At 32.9% G+C, this 22,153-nt stretch overlaps 2 protein-coding genes across 2 annotated transcripts in view; one reads left to right on the plus strand and one right to left on the minus strand.

Annotated features, from left to right (window-relative positions):
- The window catches only part of LOC126884886 (centaurin-gamma-1A), a 137,377-nt gene that overhangs the window by 81,948 nt on the left and 33,276 nt on the right, over positions 1-22,153 (minus strand). The gene's annotated exons all lie outside the window — the stretch shown is intronic.
- The window catches only part of LOC114330466 (angiotensin-converting enzyme-like), a 537,413-nt gene continuing 529,163 nt past the window's right edge, over positions 13,904-22,153 (plus strand). Inside the window, exon 1 of the mRNA XM_050663676.1 lies at positions 13,904-14,129. Coding sequence (XP_050519633.1) covers positions 14,083-14,129 — 47 coding nt within the window. The 5' untranslated portion in view covers positions 13,904-14,082. The remainder of the gene's footprint in view (positions 14,130-22,153) is intronic.

Consider the following 22,153-nt stretch of genomic DNA (forward strand, 5'->3'; position numbering starts at 1 on the left):
TGTTCCTCTTTCTTTTTCACTGCCCAACATTCAGCTCCGTACATCATAGCTAGTCTTATGGCTGTTTTATAGAATTTTCCCTTCAACTTCATTGGAATTTTCCTGTCACACAGCACACCACTCGCTTCCTTCCACTTCATCCATCCAGCCCTAATTCTACTGCATGCATCTCCATCTATTTCTCCATTACTCTGTAAAACCGATCCTAGGCACTTGAAACTATTGCTTTTTACAATCAGTTTACCATCCAAAGATACCATTTTATTTGTAGTAACTCCAACTTTAAATGAACATTACAAATACTCTGTTTTTGTCCTACTAAGTTTTAAACCTTTTTCCTCCAGAGCTTGTCTCCACTGTTCCAGTTTTTGTTCTAAGTCTCTTTCACTATTTCCTACTAACACATCATCAGCATACATTAAGCACCATGGAATGTTACCCTGTAGTTTCGCTGTTATCTGGCCCACAGCTAATGAGAATAAATATGGACTAAGCACCGAGCCTTGGTGCAATCCTACTTTCACATGAACTTTAACAGTCTCTCCCACACCTGTCCTAACACTACTCGTTACTCCCTCATACATATTCCTCACAATCTTTACATATTCACCAGGGACACCTTTCTTATTGAGTGCCCACTGCCTTATAATGAAAATTGCATCTGTTGTTGATCTGCCCTGCATAAAGTTAAATTGATTCTCGGATATTTCGGTTTCTTCACGTATCCGTCTATCAATTACTCTTTCCTATATTTTCATGGTGTGGCTAACCAGTTTTATAGCCCTGTAGTTTATACATTGTTGTATATCTTCCTTGTTTTTGTAGACAGGTACTAGTATACTGCTTCTGCTAGTACTGTGTGGTATAAAGTAATAAATATAAATAAAATAAAAAACAACACTTTTTTATTACGTATTTACTTTGAAATGATTTGTTACAACTAATACATAGTTTTTCAAATGATAATCAATTTTTTTTCTTCAGCTTTATTTAAGGTTTATGTACTAATGTCGCCTATAAAAAAAGAGATCGACAGAGAACTGAATACTAATGAACTGACACTACATAGACAATAAATGTTTTTAATCTGGGTGCTGCGAAAAGTCCAAGAGAACCAACTAGCAGAACCGCTGGTTGAGAGAGTACAGCCCTAGAGAAATATATGAGGGGGTAAAACCATTCTATGACAACACGAAAGGTGTCATTAGAGGCTAAATTCAAAAGTGACTAAGAAAGAGTCATAACCACAAAAGGAGAGTATTCCGGCAAATCCATAAAAAAATCATTGACAGGAGACTTTGTCTAGTTTAGTTGACCTTAGCAGATCAGGGCTGAAGTTAATCACATAGATGGTGACTGTACTGGCAACAGAGGAAACACCTCTACATGATAAGTAGAGTTAATCAACATACAGGAAATGTGAAGGAAGAAGAAGCTGCCATTCAAATACTCTATGAATATGAAGTGCTTAGTGACATGAAGCGAGTGTACCCACATATATAAACTTTTCCTCATATGAACCTAGCTTTTACCAAAAGCACAGGACTGTGTGAAAGGTTTTATGATCAATTATCTTACCCTCTTCTGTAGCCCATTTCTATCCAACTTTGGACACAGGCCTTTCCCAAATCTTTTCATTTCCGTCTGTCCTTGGCTGCGCTTTTCTAGTGAGTTTCTGCAGATTGGACAATATCGTCCTTCCATCGCATCTGAGGTCTTCCACTTCTTCCTGTCCATTCCAGTTTTGTATTTCAGCATTCCATCTTTTATCTTCCTGTCTCGCATTGTGGCCCGCAAATCTCCATTTTAACCCTTGAAATCCAATATGTGAGGTTTTCTCAAAAAAAATTCCAACCACGTGGGAAGAGTCCTGTGTTGCCCTGGGTAACATCCAGGCATATCTTTGACATCACATGAATTTTATATAAATATGTAAAACAACTAAATCGTTTACATTTAAAGGGTTTTTACCCAATACATTTTGGTGGCTCAGGCATGCAATTTTTGGCTTTTAAACACTGATAATGGATTTCTTAATCCGAAAACGTTTTGTATTGTGACCCTTATTTAGGGTATTTTAAAATATACCTTTTACAAAAAACCTGATATTTTTTATTTTAACCCTGTTGTATGTTCAGTTACATTTTTTACTTTTGTTTTCTCTCTTATCCATTTGTTTGATTTTCTGTCTTGTAGTTTTATTCCCAACATGGATCTTTCCATTTTTCTCTGAGTGGTGTCTTATCTTACCCGCCTGATGTAAAAAGGAGGAGGAGACATGAATACATCGAAGACTAAACAAAAAAGTGAGAGAAGCTGTAGATTAAAGATCAAGTGGCACACCTTACTGACCTTGTTGTTTTTCTGCTAGTATAAGTTCATTCCGTTTATTTGTTATCACTTTGGTTATTAATTTTAGTGCCGTATTTAATAAAGTAAGTCCTCTATACGCTCTGAGCTTCGCTGGTGTCGCTCCTAGTGGTTACTAATTCAACTTTCACCGGTAATTTTTAAATTTATTATTTAATTGTTATCGCTTAATATTTACAACGCTAAAAATTAATTAAATTGTAATAAATTTTTTTTAAATTTTGCTAATCATTTTGACGTTCTATTGATGAAATATTAATTTCTTACTTCGGATACTTTCACAATTATTATGTAGATGGCGCCAAGATTAATTTATAATTACATATTACAGAACATTAAAAAACGCAAATTCAGTATTTAAAACGTAAGTATATTTAAGGTAAAAATATAAACCACAGCTTTGGTCAACTAATATTTTTTATAATTAATGTTTTTAATTTTAATTTAAAATTAATCACTTTGACATTTATGTCAAATTTCCGGTAAACGTTTACAGACTTGTCACTACTGGCGCTCACGAATTTATAAATATCCCCTCTACGTACGAGCTCACAGCGTATAGTAATTCTCCGGGTCCAATTTGTCTCCCTTTTTGAAGAGAGGTATTATAGGATGCTTGATCTCCATTCTTGTGGTCATTTGTTTTTTATACCTAATATTATATTTTTAGTGATATGACTGAACCGCCAATATTTGGTAACACAGAGAAATTAAAGATAATGCTAAAACCACTTGCGGTATTGTGCTGATAACACTTTTAGTAATGACTATGAGATACTCTACCAGGAAATAATTGTCAAGAAGTTCAAAGAAAATTAATAAAACATGAGGCAATGTTTAAGTAAAAAAATGTTTGTATTTTCCACCTAAGAAGACCGCTTTGCAATTAAGAGGATCGGTACGTATTTTCGGCTGCAATGCTAATCAAATGGGGATTCATTTTTTTCGAATCCTGAGAAAACTAATAAGTATTTTTGAAAAATTTAAACGCAGAATGAAAGATTACGTTATTAGCGAGGGCCGAAAGTCCCTGAGAACTTCTATAATGTTTATTTTAATAAGTTACAGGGGTGAAAAACTAAGAGAAAATTTAGTGTGATTTTTAATTTCAAATATATCATTCAAAATAAACTTTTTATTTATTCTAAGGGACTTTCGGCCCTCGGTAATAATTTAGTCTTTCATTCTGCGTTTAAATTTTTCAAAAATATTTATTGGTTTTTTCAGGATTCGAAAAAAATGAACACAATGCCATGGTAATATTTTCCAAATCTATCTTTGTCTTACAACGCACTCAGCCGAATATAATATTGTCAGCATATATTGTCAGTCAGACACTGACAATCAGTGACAATTATTTTAAATATTTGACATTGCATCGGGAATATGTTGAGTTATTGATTAAATGTTATTGATATATAGTGTATTTGATAAATAATTGATTTAAGACGTGAACTTAATAAAAAGTTATTTATTGTGTATTATTTGTGGAAGATCCAAGCAGAGAATACATCAGGATAATATATTCTGTGATCCAAGTATTTTGTTGTTAAAGATGTTCAAAATTGTAAGCGTTCCATAACAATATATTATTAAAAAATCACTTTAACACTTTTCCTCTTTTCTCGATTGAGTATTAGTCTTTGTTGTACAAATAAATTATTACAATCACTGAATACATAGTTAGTGAAAAAATTATCACATTTATTAACTGAATTAATAATTTGCAATTATAAAAATAACAGTTATCCAAGAACATTCAAAACCCATCTCTTTAAATTAATGATGACATTTTCAAGTGGAATGACATTCTAGTAATGTTTACATATCCATACCAGTGTGAATTTTACGACACGTAATTTGCCGTGTAAAGACAAAAAAAGTAGGGATACACGTAAAATATTTGCGAATTATGTACCCATAGCCTTAAATGCTGATAACTGTATTACTTTACATAATATGTAAGTTCAAATTTCCCGCCTGAAAATTACGTCACAACTTTTTCGGTCTATTGCATATCGGCCGTCATAGGGTAAAAGTACCTAACATTTCTATGATTTAAAGATAAAAGTATTTAATAAATAATTTGCAAAATAACTTAATCGAGGTAACTGACAATAGTCAATAAAAATCTATAGAAAGAAAACTAGGTACAGATTTTTTGCAAATAATTTGGTGTTGTTTTTTAGTTATTAGCAATTTCGTGCGAAAATTGCAATTGTTTAGAATTATTTCTTATAGAAATAAGTGCCAGGATAGAAAGAACAAAAAATGCGTTTGTAAAAATGAAAACAATTCTCTGCAAAAAAGACCTTAGATAAGAACTGAGAGTAGGAGCTTTGGGATGCTACGTGTTCTCGATACTGCAATATGGACTTCAAAGCTGAACATTGAAGCAAGAACACATAAATAAGCCACAGTCATTTGAAATGTGGTGTTACAGAAGGATGCTTAGAATAGCATGGACACAGAAGAAAACGAACACGGAAGTATTGCGAGAAATGGGCAAAGAATACGAAATAATAAACACAATAAAAATACGAAAGTTGGGAAATGCTAAGGGTAAGAACAGAACTAGGGGGTCGCGGTGGAGGTGGAGGTGAAGGTCGCGGTCGATGTCGACATCCATGTAAAACAAACACATTGTAGTGAATGGAAAATGGAAGAGAACAGAGCAGGCAAGTCGCGGTGGAGGTTTAGCGCGATGCCATTCAGGAGGTTTACATCGATGCTTTTTAAAATAAAAATAGTTTGTTTTACATGGATGTCTACTGCGCGGCCTACAAGGATGCTTCCCTGTGATTCGATCGTTCGAAGCCAAGTTGTCATTACCTGCGCTATATGAGTTGATACTTTTTATATAATCCCTTTTTTGTATTCAGTTTATTTTTGAATTGCTAAAGTAATTAAACTCAGTAAATTTTTGAAATATGAAGGAGGATCTGATTATTTACAGTTGACATTTCATCACTATCATCATTTGACTGACACAACATCGCAAAAGCAGTCTTTTTGTCATTCAAATTTCATTAAACTACTTCACTTGATAGTGATTCTAGCTCGACTGACAGCGCAGGTGACCTCCTTGCTATCGACCGCGACTTAACTAGTAACATCCACCGCGACCTACACCTCCACCTCGACCTACTTGTTCTGTTCTTACCCTAAGACTGATAACACTGGTCAACAAAAAAAATTTTTTTTAGTCTATTATTTAGTAAATATTTTCTGTTTGTATACATCGAAAATTAAGCAGAAACTAAATAAATAAAGTTTGCTTTTGTACCTTGAGATAATGAAAAATAAATATAGGGTGTTTTGGCAGATTTTTTTTAGGATCCCTTGTATTTAAGATGCCAAAAAGTGATGAGGAGGGACTGTAGATGTGAAGCGAGAAGTGGCACTCTGATAATATGGTAGTTTAGGCGTGAGCATTGCAATGGAATAACGTAAGTATTTTATGTATCGCAAGGCCTACAAATGTCTTCCAAAAAGTGTAAAAATGACGTGGACTGTTTTTGTTATATTTCTGGCGAATCCATTAAAGTGGGAGCCAAAAATTTTTTTTGACAGCTCTTCAAGAAGCTTAAAACAGTTCTTTTTCACAATGGAAATATATTTCCATGTCTTCCTCTGGCTCGTTCTGTAATACTCAAAGAAAATTACTAGAGCGTTAAAATTGTTCTTCAAGTTTTAAAATATGAAGAGTACGTGTGGCCAGTGATAGGGGATTTCAACATGGTTGGTTTTCTGGTGCGAATGCAAGGCCCTAAATATCCATATTACCTTTGCTTATAAGATTTATTTTTTTTTATTTAGCGTATGGCTTAAGTATATCACAGAATATATTTAGATTTATGCATTATACAATGCATCACAAACAGATGTCCAATTTTTTTATATATTCGATTGACCCTTCGGTTGCCATTACAAAGTCTATAGGGTCGCCTGTGTATGCTCTGCGTAGGCAGTCCTGAACAATGTGACTGATCGTCTGTCTTGCAGCGCCGCAGTCACAAGAAGGCGAGGGGAGTTTACCCCATCTGTGGAGGGAGTCGGCGCATCTTCCACAGTTTGTTCGAATTCGATTAAGGGCTGCCCAAATCTTACGGGGACGTTCAAATTCGCCAGGTTTCCCTACGATGTCCGGTAGACTATGGTAATGCGGATCTGTCCTACTTTCCCAATCTTCTCTCCATCGGGTATTTAGTCAAAGTTGGATTGCTGCAGCGCTTGAGCAGATTGTAGAGGGGGTAACCTGGATCGGAGACGGTTTCCAAGAATATCGGGGATGTCGTTGTGGACTAGAAGCTGGCGACTGTCCATTATTTTGTTATATTCTTTAACCAATGCATGTTCGCGGCGTAGGTTGGGTGGTGCTATATTACTAAGGGGAGGTAGCCACATTGTAGGGGTGGGCTTAATTGTGCCTGTTATCATACGCATAGTACGGTTTAGTTGGGTGTCGACCAGGTGGGTATGCCTGCTATTTAGCCACACTGGAGCACAGTATTCTGCCACCGGATATATCAGGCCAAGAGCAGAGGATCTTAATGTTGATGCTGTGGACCCCCATGTAGTGCCGCAGAGTTTCTGTATTATATTGTTGCGTGTTTTCAATTTTGCTGCTGTTTTCGTCAGGTGTTCTCTGAATGTGAGCGTTCTGTCTAGAGTAACCCCAAGGTATTTCGGGTATTTATTGTGTTTTAACAGCTTGTTATTAAAATACACTCGCAATTCTCTGTTTGCCAACTTGTTGTTTAGATGAAAAGCTGATACTTCAGTTTTTGTAGTACTTGGCTGTAGTCTCTATTTCTTAAGGTATTCGCTGAGGATGGATAAGTCATTCGTGAGAGTGATTTCTGTAGTTTCTAAAGATTGGTGGCTTGTTGCAAGGGTCCAGTCGTCAGCATATCCAAACTTCCGAGATTCGGTTTCAGGCATGTCAGCAATATAGAGGCTGAAAAGTAAAGGGGCAAGGACAGAACCCTGTGGAAGACCATTGTTAAGTTTCATCTGTCTACTCGTCTCCTTTCCCATTATAACCTGGAAGGCTCTGTTGGTCAGCATGTTGTCAATGAGGTTAATTATCTTTCTGCAGGGGATAATGCGGGCCAGTTTATATATTAATCCCTGTCTCCAAACAGTATCATATGCTGCTGTTAGATCTATAAATACTGTTGCTGTCTTTTGTTTCTTTTGAAAACTAGCTTCTATAAAAGTTGTTAATGACAGCACTTGGTCCGTACAGCTTCGATGAGGGCGGAAGCCAGCTTGTTCAATGGGGACATTTTCTAGTATCCTGTGACTAATTCTGTTGAGGAGAAGCTTTTCTAATAGTTTATATACCATGCTGACTAGAGCTATGGGGCGGTAGTTTTCTGGCTTATCGTTTGATTTGCCCGGTTTCGGAATTGCAATTATCTTTGTTCGCTTAATATGCTTATGGGATAGTAGAGCCGATGTACTTCAATACCAGCAGCATTCATGGTCTCATCGGAGTTTCAAATGTGGAGTCCCATCATGCTTTAACAGGCTATTAATTATGTTAAAAATAAGAGAGCTAAAAGGAACTACAACGTTAACATGATTTTATTGTCTCATATGGTCAATGGACCTCTAAATCTAAAAAAACCGCGGAGTGCCACCATTTAAATGGGTGCGTTTTTGAGAAAGGGGTGAATTAGTCCCTAGGCGCAGGGTAAATTAGGGTGAATTTTATGAACTTTTGGTACAAACACGTCTACAGCAAAATCGTTACATGTTAAATTTACTATCGAAATATCACATTTTAAAGTCAAAAGTATTTTTTTTACAAAAATATATTCAAAAGAAAATCAAGAACAAAACACTAAAGAAAGCAATTTTGTTTTTTGCCCCATAACTTTTTTCCACGGGGATATAGGTATAGGCATTGCTTCAGCAAAAAATAATTCCCGTCCTTCCTCTTTAAAATGATGTTTAGAAAAAGATTGTAGGATTTATAGTTTCTGAAATAGGATTTTTCAAAGTTCGCCGCTCACAGCATTTTTGGTCCATTTCCCCATTATTTCGCAAACATTGTTCTGTAACTTTTTTCTAGGCATTTTTAGGTATATGCATAATATGCAATGATACATTAGTAAAAAGTCAATTACCTTTAAAATGGTCTATTGTATAGGGTTGTACGACTATTTTTAAGCAAGTTATGCTTTTTCAAGGTTTTATACTTTTAATGATTTTTGATATTTTTTAGGATTATTTTTTAAATTCCTCATTATGACTTTTTTTGTTCTACACTTAGGTATATACATTTCGGAATAAATATTCTTTACTTTAAAATAGTGTATTGCAAAAAAAATTCTAGGACTATTTTTAAACAATATTATCAGCAGGATATCCAAAGGTATCCGTAATTTGAGAACAATTTTAAAATGTTTTATTTTTTTTTATTAGAAGAACATAATTGCATATTATAACATATTAATTTTTAATTTTCAATAACTTTACTTAAATAAAGGTACTTTACTCTTGAGCGAACTTCATATTTTTTAACATACCTCGTACACTATTGATAAAATTTTATATCTGATGAATGCATCTTAGGTTTTAGCCTATGCAGAGCATTTTACAATTTTTTTTCATAAAGTTAATAATAAAAAAGTTTTCCATATGGTTCTAACTTAGTGGGACCTATTACATGTGTATGTGGCACACCTTGAAAAGGCATATATCTTGTTTAAAGATAGCCCTAGAATTTTTTCCAATACACCATTTTAAAGTAAAGAAAATAAGCTTTTTTATTGCGCGATGTATATACCTAAAGATACAATAAAAAAAGTTATAATGAGAAATTAAAAAATAATCGTGAAATATTTCAAAAATCATTAAATGTACAAAATTTTTAAAAACCATATCTTCCTTAAATATAGTCATAGAACCGTCTACAATAGACAATTTTAAAGGAATTGATTTTCTTCCTATTAAAAGTAACATTGCATATACCTAAAGCTGCGTAGTAAAAAATTCCAGAACGATGTTTGCGAAGCAACAAGAACAATGGACCAAAATCTCTGTGAGTGACGAACTTTGAAAAATCATATTTTGCAAACAGTAAATCAAGACTTCTATCAAATGTCATTTTAAAGAAGAAGGATGGAAGATTTTTTTCTGTAAAACAATATCTATACCTATATCCCCGTAGAAATAAGTTATGGGGCAAAAAACAAAATTTCTATCTTTCTTGTGTTTTTTTTGCTTTTCTTTTGAATATATTTTTGTAAAAAAAAATACTTTTGACTTTAAAACGTTATATTTCGATAGTAAATTTAACCTGGAACAATTTTCCTGTAGACGTGTTTGTACCAAAAGTGCAACTCACCCTAATTCGCCATGTACCTAGGGACTATTTCACCCCTTTTTCAAAAACGCACCCCTTTAAATGGTAGCACTCCGCGGTTTTTTCATATTTAGAGGTCCATTGACTATATGAAACAATAAAACCCCGTTAACGTTGTAGTTCCTTTCTAAAATGCATAATCAATAGCCTATAATGCCCCCATTGCATATCAAATTAAGTCTCACGAAACAGTTTGTAAAGGCTCTTCGTCAAGATTCTGACGCCTTTCAATTTTTAAAACAATTTTTCAGAAACTATCAGAGGCTGATAATTACAAAGAGCTTATTTCTAATATGCTTGACAGCTTCAAAGTTATGGGGTGCAAGATGTCTCTTAAAGTAAACATGCTACATGCTCACTTGCATCAGTTTAAAGACAACTTGGGTGGTTATTCAGACAAGCAGGGGGAATGCCTTTTCCAAGATGTAATGAACTTCGATCAACGGTATCAAGAAAAATATAATGAGAACATGATGATGACTACATTTGGGGGCTCCTACGAGACAGTCCGTCTTTACACAATAGACATACCAAAAACTGTTTATGTTTTAAAGTTTTATTTGTATTGTTTTTTGTATTTATGGGTTTTATATATGGCGTCTTTTATAAATAAAGTTAATAAAATATATGATTCAAAATTTGTTTACTTTTAAAAATTATTTAAAAATATTTTTTTAAAAATAATAATAAAACATTTGGCGTAAGTCTACAAGATTTATAATTTCCGAAATATGATTTTTCAAAGTTCGCCACTCACAGCATTTTTGGGTCATTTTCCCTATTATTTCGCAAACATTGTTCTGTAACTTTTTTGTACGCAGTTTTAGGTAGATTAAATGGTACATTTAGTAGGAAGAGAAGTCAACTACCAATTAAATGGTCTATTGTATACTGTACGACTATTTTTAAGCAAGTTATGGTTTTTCAAAGTTTTATACTTTTAACTATTTTTGATTTTTTTTACTATTATTTTTTAAATTTGTCATTATAACTTTTTTTGTTGTACATTTAGGTACATACATTGTGGAATACGAAAGAAAGCTTATTTTCTTTAAAATTGTGTACAGGGTTATTCACTATATTTTGACCACCCTGTAAACTGCTTTATTTACAGAATTAGAAAAAAATGTAAAATAGAAAAGTTATTCGATTTTCCAATTATGATTTTTTGACATATATATCGTACTACTGACATCATCCATTTGGGCGTGATGACGTAATCGACTATTTTTTTAAATGGGAATAGGGGTCGACTGCTAGATCACTTGAAAGGTTATTTAATTCCCTATTCAGTAATAACATTAACATGATTAATTATACAGGGTGTCCAAATTTTTTTTAATTAAATTAATTGACACAAAGAGATGAATGTATGTAATTTGTTTAATTCAAAATACATTCTACTGCTGTCAGAAAACAGAAATAAATGTTTATTAATATAATATAATATTATATAATATAATATAATAACGTTTATTTACTTGAAACATATACACATATGAAAATACACTCACCGGCACAAAATTCCGCCACCCAAAATTTTTGATTAAGTTTGACAATCTATAACTTTATTATTTGTACTCCGATTTTCAATATTCTTGCATCAGTTTGTAGGTACATGTATTGATGTCGTTTTTTATTATTCCGGTAACAAAAAATTTTTGCTTGGATGGCATTATACGGGGGTGAATGGAAGCGTTGTATTTTCTCTTAACTTTAAAAAATTCTGTGGAAAAATTTTGAGAGCTGATTTTGTTTAATACTCCTTTTTTATTATCCTGGAAGTACCACTAAGCTTTTGTTTTTTGAATTATCCAAATATCTCTTTTCTTGTAGGAGCTGTAAATAAAAACACTGCTTTGAAAGTTTTTTTAATTAAAAATATCAAACTCACTAAAATTAACAAAACAAAATTAACATCAAAACAAAACAATTCAATAGCGGGTATGTCCACTTCTTGCAGCAACCTCTTTGGTATCGAATAAAGATGTGTTATCCTTGCCTCGGGAATAGCCCGATATTCCTCTACCAGGGCCATAACTGTACCAAACTTTCTGGGTGCCTAGGAAGACGGCGAATAGCTTATTTTAATTCATCCCATAAATACTCAATAGGATTGTGATCTTTGTAGCATGCGGGCCATTCTAATCTTATCAATACAACCTCTATTTTATGAGTCAATCAGTGTTTTTATTTACAGAAAATGGTACAGCTCTTACAAAAAAAGAGATATTCGGATAATTCAAAAAACAAAATTTTAGTGCTGCCTCCGGGATAATATGACAGGACTACGAAACAAAACCTGCCATTCCATCTTTCCACAGAATGTTTTAAAGTTAGGAGGAAATACGACACTTTCATTCACCCCCGTATAATGCAATGCAAGCAAAATTTTTGTGTTACCGGAATAATATCAAAATATATCAATACAGTACCTACAAACTGGTGCAAGGATCTTGAAAATCGGAGCACAAATAATACAGTTATAAATTATCAAATTTCATCAAAAATTTTGGGTGGCGGAATTTTGTGCCGGTGAGTGTATATATATATATATATAATTATTGTGATGCAATATAATATCTATATACGCCAGTCAATGGGAGCATGAATAGGATATTGTTAAACAAATAAACATTACTTTTCACTTAAATTCAATGTTCAAGCTTCCACCTATCTGCCTCTTGGTAGTTTGAACATTGAATTTAAGCAAAAATCAATGTTTATTTGTGCGATAAACTTTTATTTCTGTTTTCTAACAGCAGTAAAATGTATTTTAAATTAAATACATTACATACATTCTTCTTTTTGTGTACTGCCTCTTGGCAGTTTGAACATTGAATTTAAGAAAAAACAATGTTTATTTGTGCAATAAACTTTTATTTCTGTTTTCTAACAGCAGTAAAATGTATTTAAAATTTTAAATAAATTACATACATTCTTCTTTTTGTGTCAATTAATTTAATTCAAAAAAAATTTTTTTTGGACACCCTGTATAAATAATTATCTTAATGTTTATATTACTGAATAGAGAATTGAATTACCTTTCAAATGAGCTAGCACACGACCCCTATTCTCATTTAAAAAACTAGTCGATTTCGTCATCACGCCCAGATGGATGACGTCACTAGTACGATATAACAGGGTGTCCCCGAAAATAGTGCGTTCCTTTAAGGTATGGATATAATATACAATGTAGAACAAAAAAGTCCTATAACATTTTTTTCTAAAGTTAATCGTTTCCAAAAAAAAATTACATTGTTCGCCATATAAGCTAACTTTTATTTTCATAAAATTAACTAATTTGGCATCACTGTACAAGAACTGTTTGTGATTTAGTTTTTGACACCACAAATGTAGGTCAGACAGGTACACCTGCAAAATAATTGTACCACCCCATGTTTGAAAATCCAACAAAACAAGAATTTGTTTGTTTGTTTAGGATGAAGACAGGGTTTAATGTAAATACTTATGGCTAAAATGCTGCAGCTATTTTTGAATTGTGATTGTCTATGTTTAGATTTTTGTATACATAGTTGTCAGATTTCAATTTGCATACCAAAACGTATTTTGGTTTTTTAGCCAAACGGTTGCATTTAGAAAAAAATGTTATAAGACTTCTTTGCTATACATGGTGCCTTCTACCTATACCTTTAAGGAACGCACTATTTTCGGGGACACCCATATGTCAAAAAAATCATAATTTAAAAATAGAATAACTTTTGTATTTTACATTTTTTTCTAATTCTGTAAATAAAGCAGTTTACAGGGGGTCAAAATGTAGTGAATAACCCTGTACATATTGTAAAAAATTCTAGAACTATTTTTAAACAAGATATCCGTAAATTGGATATGTTATGTGTCATATTTTTTTCAATTATATATCTTGTGAAAACTCATCCTGTTCTCAGCTATGTATATCTCTCTGGTTATAATAATAGAAAACATGTTATAGTTATGTCTTTATCGAAAACGTTTTTATCTAAGAAACATAGGCAAATTGGTTTATTAATTTGCATACTTTTGTGTGTAAGTACTATGGTTATTACCAAACCTGGCTCCTATTGTACTAGTCGTCTTTATCTTCTAATTGACTAAAACGTGGTGATTTTCTATTATTGTACCCAATGCCTGACCTGCCTCAATAAAAAAACAGGCCATTAACGATATATACACACAAGCAAATAAAGTGGAATAATAACCCTGAATAAATAAGTTCAGTAAATTATTTCGTGTGATAAGAAAACTCATTGCTAAATTCATTGCTAAATGCTTACATTTTAGTATAAAGTTCTAATCGTCGTGGCCACTGAAAGACGCGCGAAAGTGAAAACATGGCTAATTTCTTGCAAAAGCACAAAAAATGGATTATATCCGCAACGTAAGTATGAAAATCAATAAATAATATTTTAAAACGTGGCTTTTATGGTTTTTAATAGCGTTTCGAGATAAATTATGCAAAACCTTTGATAAAACGTAAAGAAGATAGTGTAACAGAGAAGTATTAAGGAGCTGACATATTTATTGAAATCCTTTTGTAGTCTGTCTGCCTATGTATTTGTGTTTCTGTCAATGCGATAACTCTTGAAGCAAAGTTCTCGAGTCTTGAAAATTGGCACATAATATGTTTCTTTTGGCCTAAGGAAAAACGCTATTGGATTTATGGTCAATATGTCTTAGGTCACCAATATGTCACCTAAGGTGACAGATATCTCCGAATAGAGAGATAAAATACACAGTCTGGTCAAATGTGGACTAATAAGTGAACAAACGTATATACAGGGTGGTACTTAATACTTCTTCTTCTATTTCTTCTTTATAAGCAATTTTGCTTGTTCATTGGCGGATTGATACATTTATGGAAAGTTGTCACTCCATATTTTGCGCGGTCGGCCGATACTTCTTATAACGATTGGTGATTTATCTCTTGCTATTTTGATCACACGTGTCTCCTCCATCTTGCTTATGCGGTTATTCTTTTTTTTCTATTTAATGTCCATTTCTTTATACACTGCACGTTACATTTTCTTCTGTTTTCACTCATCTTTCGATCTCTCAGCGTAATTCTCCTCAGTACTCTCATTTCTGGCGTTTTTAACAGGCTTTGTGTTGCGTCTGTATCGTGCCCTGTTTCTGATGCATAATATGTCGTTAAGTAACGGTTCCAAAAGAAACAGTAGATTATCTCACAATAAAACACTGAAAACTTTTGTTTTCTACACTTCCACAAAATTTATTATTTACAACTATGTGACTACAGCTGTTTCGGCAGAGTGCCTTTCTCAAGTGATATAATTTACAATGTGTTTGCCTTTTTAAGTCTCTAACTGAAGAGGTTGAGGAGTGGGGAGCTGTTTGTCTCGAGTTGGTCATTCAGAATTATATCTGTATTTTTCAGTTTATTAATTTCCATAGATTCTAAAAAAGATAGCTTAAGGCCTTTATTTTGGATATGCAGAATTTGAAACTCTTCATTGAAAGAATGATTATGATCTAGAAGGTGAAGTGCGTATGTAGAAGTGTCTGTTTTTCTATTGTTGAAAGCCCTTTTGTGTTCTGCTATCCGTTTGTCAAAAGTTCTGCCAGTTTGACCGATGTACGTTTTCGGACAGTCACCACAAGTTAGTTTGTACACACCACTCTGTAGTTGCTTTCTCTTTCGGCTTTTATTGTTCTTAATATATTTGCTGTTAGTTATTGTTAGTTCTGAAAGCTGGTATTATTCCTTTCTTTTTTATGTATCTGGCTATTTTTGTTGTTCTCTTGTAGCCAGTATATGTGAGAGAGCAGAAGGTACTGGGTTCTTTCTGTGGTGGTGGATACACTAATTTCAGGGCTTTCTTATGGAGTTTTTGATTTAAAATTTTGTTAACTGTTTGTTCGTTATAGCCGTTGTTTACTGCTATTTGTTTAATGATGTTTAGTTCTATCTCGAAGTTATTTTTTGTCATGGGAATTTCTGACAGTCTATGTATCATGCTATGGTAGGCTGCTAATGTGTGTTGTGCAGGATGGGATGATGAATTGTGTATAGTTGTGTCAGTATGGGTAGGTTTACCAAACTGGCAGAACTTTTGACAAACGGATAGCAGAACACAAAAGGGCTTTCAACAATAGAAAAACAGACACTTCTACATACGCACTTCACCTTCTAGATCATAATCATTCTTTCAATGAAGAGTTTCAAATTCTGCATATCCAAAATAAAGGCCTTAAGCTATCTTTTTTAGAATCTATGGAAATTAATAAACTGAAAAATACAGATATAATTCTGAATGACCAACTCGAGACAAACAGCTCCCCACTCCTCAACCTCTTCAGTTAGAGACTTAAAAAGGCAAACACATTGTAAATTGTATCACTTGAGAAAGGCACTCTGCCGAAACAGCTGTAGTCACATAGTTGTAAATAATAAATTTTGTGGAAGTGTAGAAAACAAACGTTTTCACTGTTTTATTGTGAGATAAAATGAACTTCCATCAAGTAACGGTTGAATCCATCAATTATTTAACAGTAGATTATGTATACACTTTAAAACACATATTACTATTTAAGCCAACTTGCTTAAATAAAATGTTGATATTAAGAAAGATACAGGGAGTTGAAAGTTTCAATTTAAAATTTTATTTTTCTCTATACCTAACTTTTTGATTAATTATTTATATGGGAAATAAGCCACAATTAAAATGAAAAAAATAATTTTATTAACGTTTCGACGCCCAAATCGGGTGCCGTTGTCAAAATACAAAATATTACTAGAATAAACAAAAGTGTTGTTGCTAAGCAAAAAAATTCTTCTAATAATTTATTTAATTTTTAATAATTGTTAATAAAATTATTTTTTTTCATTTTAATTGTGGCTTATTTCCCATATAAATAATTAATCATAAAAATGCCACAAGGAAATAGCTTCAGAACAACCTAACTTTTTGTATAAGTTTCATGTTTCTGGACATTAATGTATAAAAATATACAAGTGGGGGTTTTTGAGTGTGAGGAAATATAATTTAATACATACTTTCATACAGAGTGGGCCAAAGAAAACAGCCCACCTCGATATTTGGCAGTATTTATTAGATTTTAAGGAAATGAAGAAACAGGTCGATTTTTGATCTAACACATTTTTACGTTACATACATCTGTCATTTGTCAACCCCCTCCCTTCCATTTCCCCCACCCCTTATTTTTAAATGGGGAATAGAGGTCGTGTGGTACGTCATTTGAAAGGTTATTCAATTCTCTATTCAGTAATATTAACTTTGACATAATTATTTATACAGGTTGTCCAAGAAAAATTATTTTGAATTAAATTAATTGACACAAAAAGAAGAATGTATGCAATTTTTTTAACTCAAAATACATTCCACTACTGACAGAAAACAGAGAAAAATGTTTATTTGACAAACAAATGCTGTTTTTCGCTTAAATTCAATATACAACCTACCAAGAGGCAGATGGGTGGCAGCTTGAACATTGAAATTAAGCGAAAAGCAATGTTTATTTATCAAAAAACATTTTTTTGTTTTGTGACAGTAGTAGAATGTATTTTGAATTAAATAAATTACTATTCGGTGCAAGATACTTCGGATTTAATCAGATTTATCATTTAGTAAAGTACCTTTAAACTTTGGATAGAATTTAAAATTGAACCTAATGTAACGAAAGACTAAGGGTGACTATTTGTTACAGCATTAAGGGAGTACAGTCATTTTGTGCTTGATATCGGCCCAGTCTCTTAATCTGGGGAATTCCATCCGAATTATCTTGCAACGGATAGTACATACATTCTTCTTTTTGTGTCAATTAATTTAATTAAAATATATTTTTCTTGGGCACCCTGTATAAATAATTATGTTAATGTTTATATTACTGAATAGAGAATTGAATAATCTTTTAAATGAGCTAGCACATGACCCCTATTCCCTATTTAAAAATAAGGGGTGGAGAATTGGAAGGGAGGGGTTTGACAAATGACAAATGAATGTACCGTAAAAATGTGTCAAAATACTGCCAAATATCGAGGTTGACTGTTTTCTTTGGCCCACTCAGTATAGTTGATAGGGGACGCCACATATGTGGCATAAAGGACCCCGCAGAAACCTTATGAGAAATGGGTCTCTGTTAAATGCTCTGAAACTTTGGGTTCTGGTAGTCCTTGATGTGTGGAACAAAAGACTCATTGGGCACGTAGCTCCAAAAATCATGGTTTTAAGATATAAGCCTCTGAAGATATAGGTATAGTGAGGACGTTTGAGTTGGAATAAATTCATTTTCTCGAGAATGGGCGACTCTGGAGATAAATTACGAATCAGGTCAATTTTTATTTTTAAATTAGAATTTTTTGGCATATATATATCATACTAGTGACGTCACCAATTTAGGCGTGATGAAAATAAGATCAAATTATAGAGCGCATTATTAAATTTTCTTAAAAATCTTCCTTTTTTTCTAAGAAATAATAAGAGATATGAAAAAAAGATACAGTACAAAAATGTAGGGTTTTCTAAGATAACAATTTTGTTTTTTCTATCATTACTGTATCTCTTTATTAAAGATGAAAATTTTTAAGAAAATTTAAAAATGTGCTCTTTAATTTGATCTTACTTTTTTAAAAACCATTCATTATAAACCCGTCCAACTTTTTGAACATAAAAATAACACTATAATAAAAGGTATTGTAGAAGTAAAACGATGCATTAAAATCTGGTATCGGGGCTAAATATACTTCGTGTTTTATCTTAAAATAAATTAGTCACCAATTTTTTTTGCACCATATCTCGACTGTAATCGACATTTAACAGTGCTTGTTTTAACGGTCTTTTTAAGCACTATAAAATATATTGGTAGCATTATGGGTCTACCCCAAAATCCCGACAGCTAAAATCCCAACAGCCACAATCGCGACGGCCAAAATCCCGACACGCCAGAATCCCGACAGGTTTGATAAGTTTCTTTTTAACATATTACACTTATTTCTTGTTTTTTGTTTATGGCCATCTGTTTTTATTTTGTGTTACTAAACAAAAGTATTTACCATTTAACATGAACTAATTTTCTAAATAAAATTTCTAACATGGGTATATGAATTAAATTATTTTTTTTGCCAATATAATATAGTCCAATAATATACATATGTATATGTATAATCAAATTCTGAATTCAAGTTTACTTTCATATAATAGATATTATCATGTCACTTACAACCTTCCATTTCAGTAAGTATAGCTTTTATATTATAAAATGAAGTGTTTAAATAATTTTATCGTTTACAATACATAATAATTATTAGTACCCGTACTTATTAGTAAGTAATACTTTTTCAATTTCAATACTCTATAATATGATTTGGTATTGCATTTGAAAAGGAAACAATAAATATTCAAAATGTAGTGGTCGGAATTTTTACTTATGCGAGGATTGTTGCATGTCGGGATTTTGGCCTGTCGGGATTTTGGCCTGTCGGGATTCTGGCGTGTCGGGATTCTGGCGTGTCGGTATTTTGGCTGTCGGGATTTTGGCTGTCGGGATTTTGGCTGTCGGGATTTTGGGCGGCACCGAGCATTATACCCTTAAAATCGACCATTTATCTGTTATTTAAAGTAACACATCGATTTGAGCATGCACCAAAAAAAAATCTCTTTTCACCTACCATATCTCTTTTTGTACTATAACTAGAACATCTATGAAGAAACGAATCTCTTTAATTTTTCATAAGCCACAAAAATGTTTTCTATAGTTTTATTCGTTAGGTGCATAATTTTTAAGGTATTCGCAAAAAACCGTCCGAAAAGGTGAGATTTTTCAATGGCAAATTTTCAACCACGAATAACTCAAAAAGTATCGAGTTTTCAAAAAAATTATAAGCAGTTTTTGTTTAGAATTAGCTTCTCTAGTCACTCCGTGGCTATTTTGACCAACGAATTTTCCACCTACGAGAAGAGGTGGGAACCACCCCAAGATAAAAGCGCACATCGGCGTAGGGTAGACTTTGAATTACGAGATAAGTAGAGGCTATTAGCAAATTTCACTAAAATTCTTGCAGTAGAATTCGGAGGTAATATCCTGTTTTTGCTCTCAGTGACTGGCGTAAGTGTATAACACAAGTTTTCGTAATAGGGGAGTGCAATTAGAACGAAAACATGCATTGTTTCGGAATAATTCAAACAAGCTTATATTTTTCTAAAACTTTTTTTGTTAGTTTATATATACATGTTAAAGTAAAAAGTTCTACTAGCAGATTTGGCCGCTAATTGTTTATTAATTGTTTAAACAATAACAATTGTTTTATATATGTTACAGTTCAAGTTGATTATCCAGTTGGAGTTGACTCCAACTAGTTGGAGTCAACTCTAACGGCTGGTTTCAGTAAAAGTTGATTATAAATATAAAATGAAGATTTATATTCAACATTTACTAGTAAAAGTAGACTCCAACTAGGAAAAGTATACTCTTCCCAATGCCATTTAGTAAAAGTTGATTCTGATTCATACAAACAGCCGATTCTAGAAATTAAATGTTACTGAAAATGTTCAAATTAGTCTAGGCTGTATCGTCGCCCCCGTTATATAAATTACTCCGATTCGAATTTTTGCACAAACTTACTCAAAAAGAGGTCCTTATAACAAATCTACTGGGTGTCAGGCAGTATCTTGATCGATAAATTGTTTAAACAATTTTTTTTAGACAAATTCACAAAAATAATTTTTTCACTTCGAACAATATTTTTTTAGATCATTTGGGTTATTCTGAGCAAAAAAAAAGGTATTTTGTGATTTTTCTCTAAAATTGATTGTTGTCGAGTTATACGCGATTTAAAATTTGAAAAATGCGAAAATAGCCATTTTCAAGGCTTAATAACTCGGTTAAAATCCATTATTATGAAAGTCCGAAAGCGACCAAACCAAAGTTTATAGCCCCCTCTACAAGATCCAGCAGAAATTTTTGTCACTATTTTATTACTAAGCTTTATCTTTAATTATTAACAATGAGCGCTAAGTGCGTATTAGGCGGCCGTCAATGGTGAGTGCTAAAGAGATGCACCATTCCGGCCGTCCAATGGTGCATCTCACTCGCACTCACATTGACGGCCGCCTCAATACACGCTTAGCGCTCATTGTTAATAATAAAAAATAATATATTATTAATGAAATAATGACAAAAATTTCTTCAGGATCTTATAGAGGTAGCTTTAATCTTTGATATGTTTTAGTTTCTGACTTTCATAATATATAATATCGTATGGCATTTTTGCCTTTCGGACAGTTCCGGCGCCAATTACATCTTTAACCCTGTTTCAAGTAACTAGTGTCGATGTACACTAGCCCAGGGGGACCGACGGCTTAACGTGCTCTCCGAGGCACGGTGAGACGGCTCGTGTCATTATTGGACATGAAAATGGTTTGTCTTTGGCAGGGCTCGAACCCACGTACACTGGCGTATGAGGCCAGCAATTATGCCGTTACTCCACGGCCGCTCGCTCGACTTTCACAATAATTATCTTTAACCGAGTTATTAAACCTTAAAAATGGTTATTTTGGCGTTTTTCAAAATGTAAGTCGCTAATAATTCGACAACAGTCAATTTTAGAGAAAAAAGGCCCAAAGGATCTAAAAAAAATTGTACGAATTGAAAAAATTATTTTAGCGAATTTGTTTAAAATCATTGTTTATCGCGAAACGTCACTAAAATTATCCATTATTGTACTCATTTGCCCTCATTTTCGGCAGTAAAGTAACACTTTGTTGTATTAAAAGAAGAATGTTACTTTACCTGCCGTGATTATTAATCAAATTAACCGAGATTGAATGTAAGTGGTCAATGGCAGCAATCGATTATTTATTTGAGTGAAATTAAAATTTATTTACTTTAATTATTAAAAATATTGTACAAGATTTATCTTATTATTAATAAAATTTATGTCAAAAAGTAAAATTCTGTAGTGTTTCGCAATTATATTCATACAAAATAAATCAAAACTTTACAGATTTAGTAATTAGGTAGGTATACAATATGCAAAAGTCATCTGTCATTACTGTCATACGAATTTTAACGACCCCCCTACAAGATACTGAAGAAATTTTTGTTATTATTTTATTACTAAGCGGTTATTTTTAATTATTAACAATGAGTGCTAGGAGCGTATTGACGCAGCTATCAATGTGAGTGCGAGTGAGATGCACCATTGCACCATTTTGGCATTTAAAAATTCAAACTTCTGTCAAACCACAAAACTGTCAAAACTTTTTTTGTAATTTATTGCTCACATATCATCACCATGACAAGGCGAAAGTTCTTCTTCTTGTGGTGCTTTCTCCTTTAGTGGAGGTTAGCGACTACACTGGCAAATCTGTCTCTGTCCAATGCGGCCCTAAATGGGCCCTACCGGGACCCCGTTTTCCTTCAATC

The sequence above is a fragment of the Diabrotica virgifera genome, chromosome 1 (assembly GCF_917563875.1).
Source record: "Diabrotica virgifera virgifera chromosome 1, PGI_DIABVI_V3a".
NCBI lineage: Eukaryota > Metazoa > Arthropoda > Insecta > Coleoptera > Chrysomelidae > Diabrotica > Diabrotica virgifera.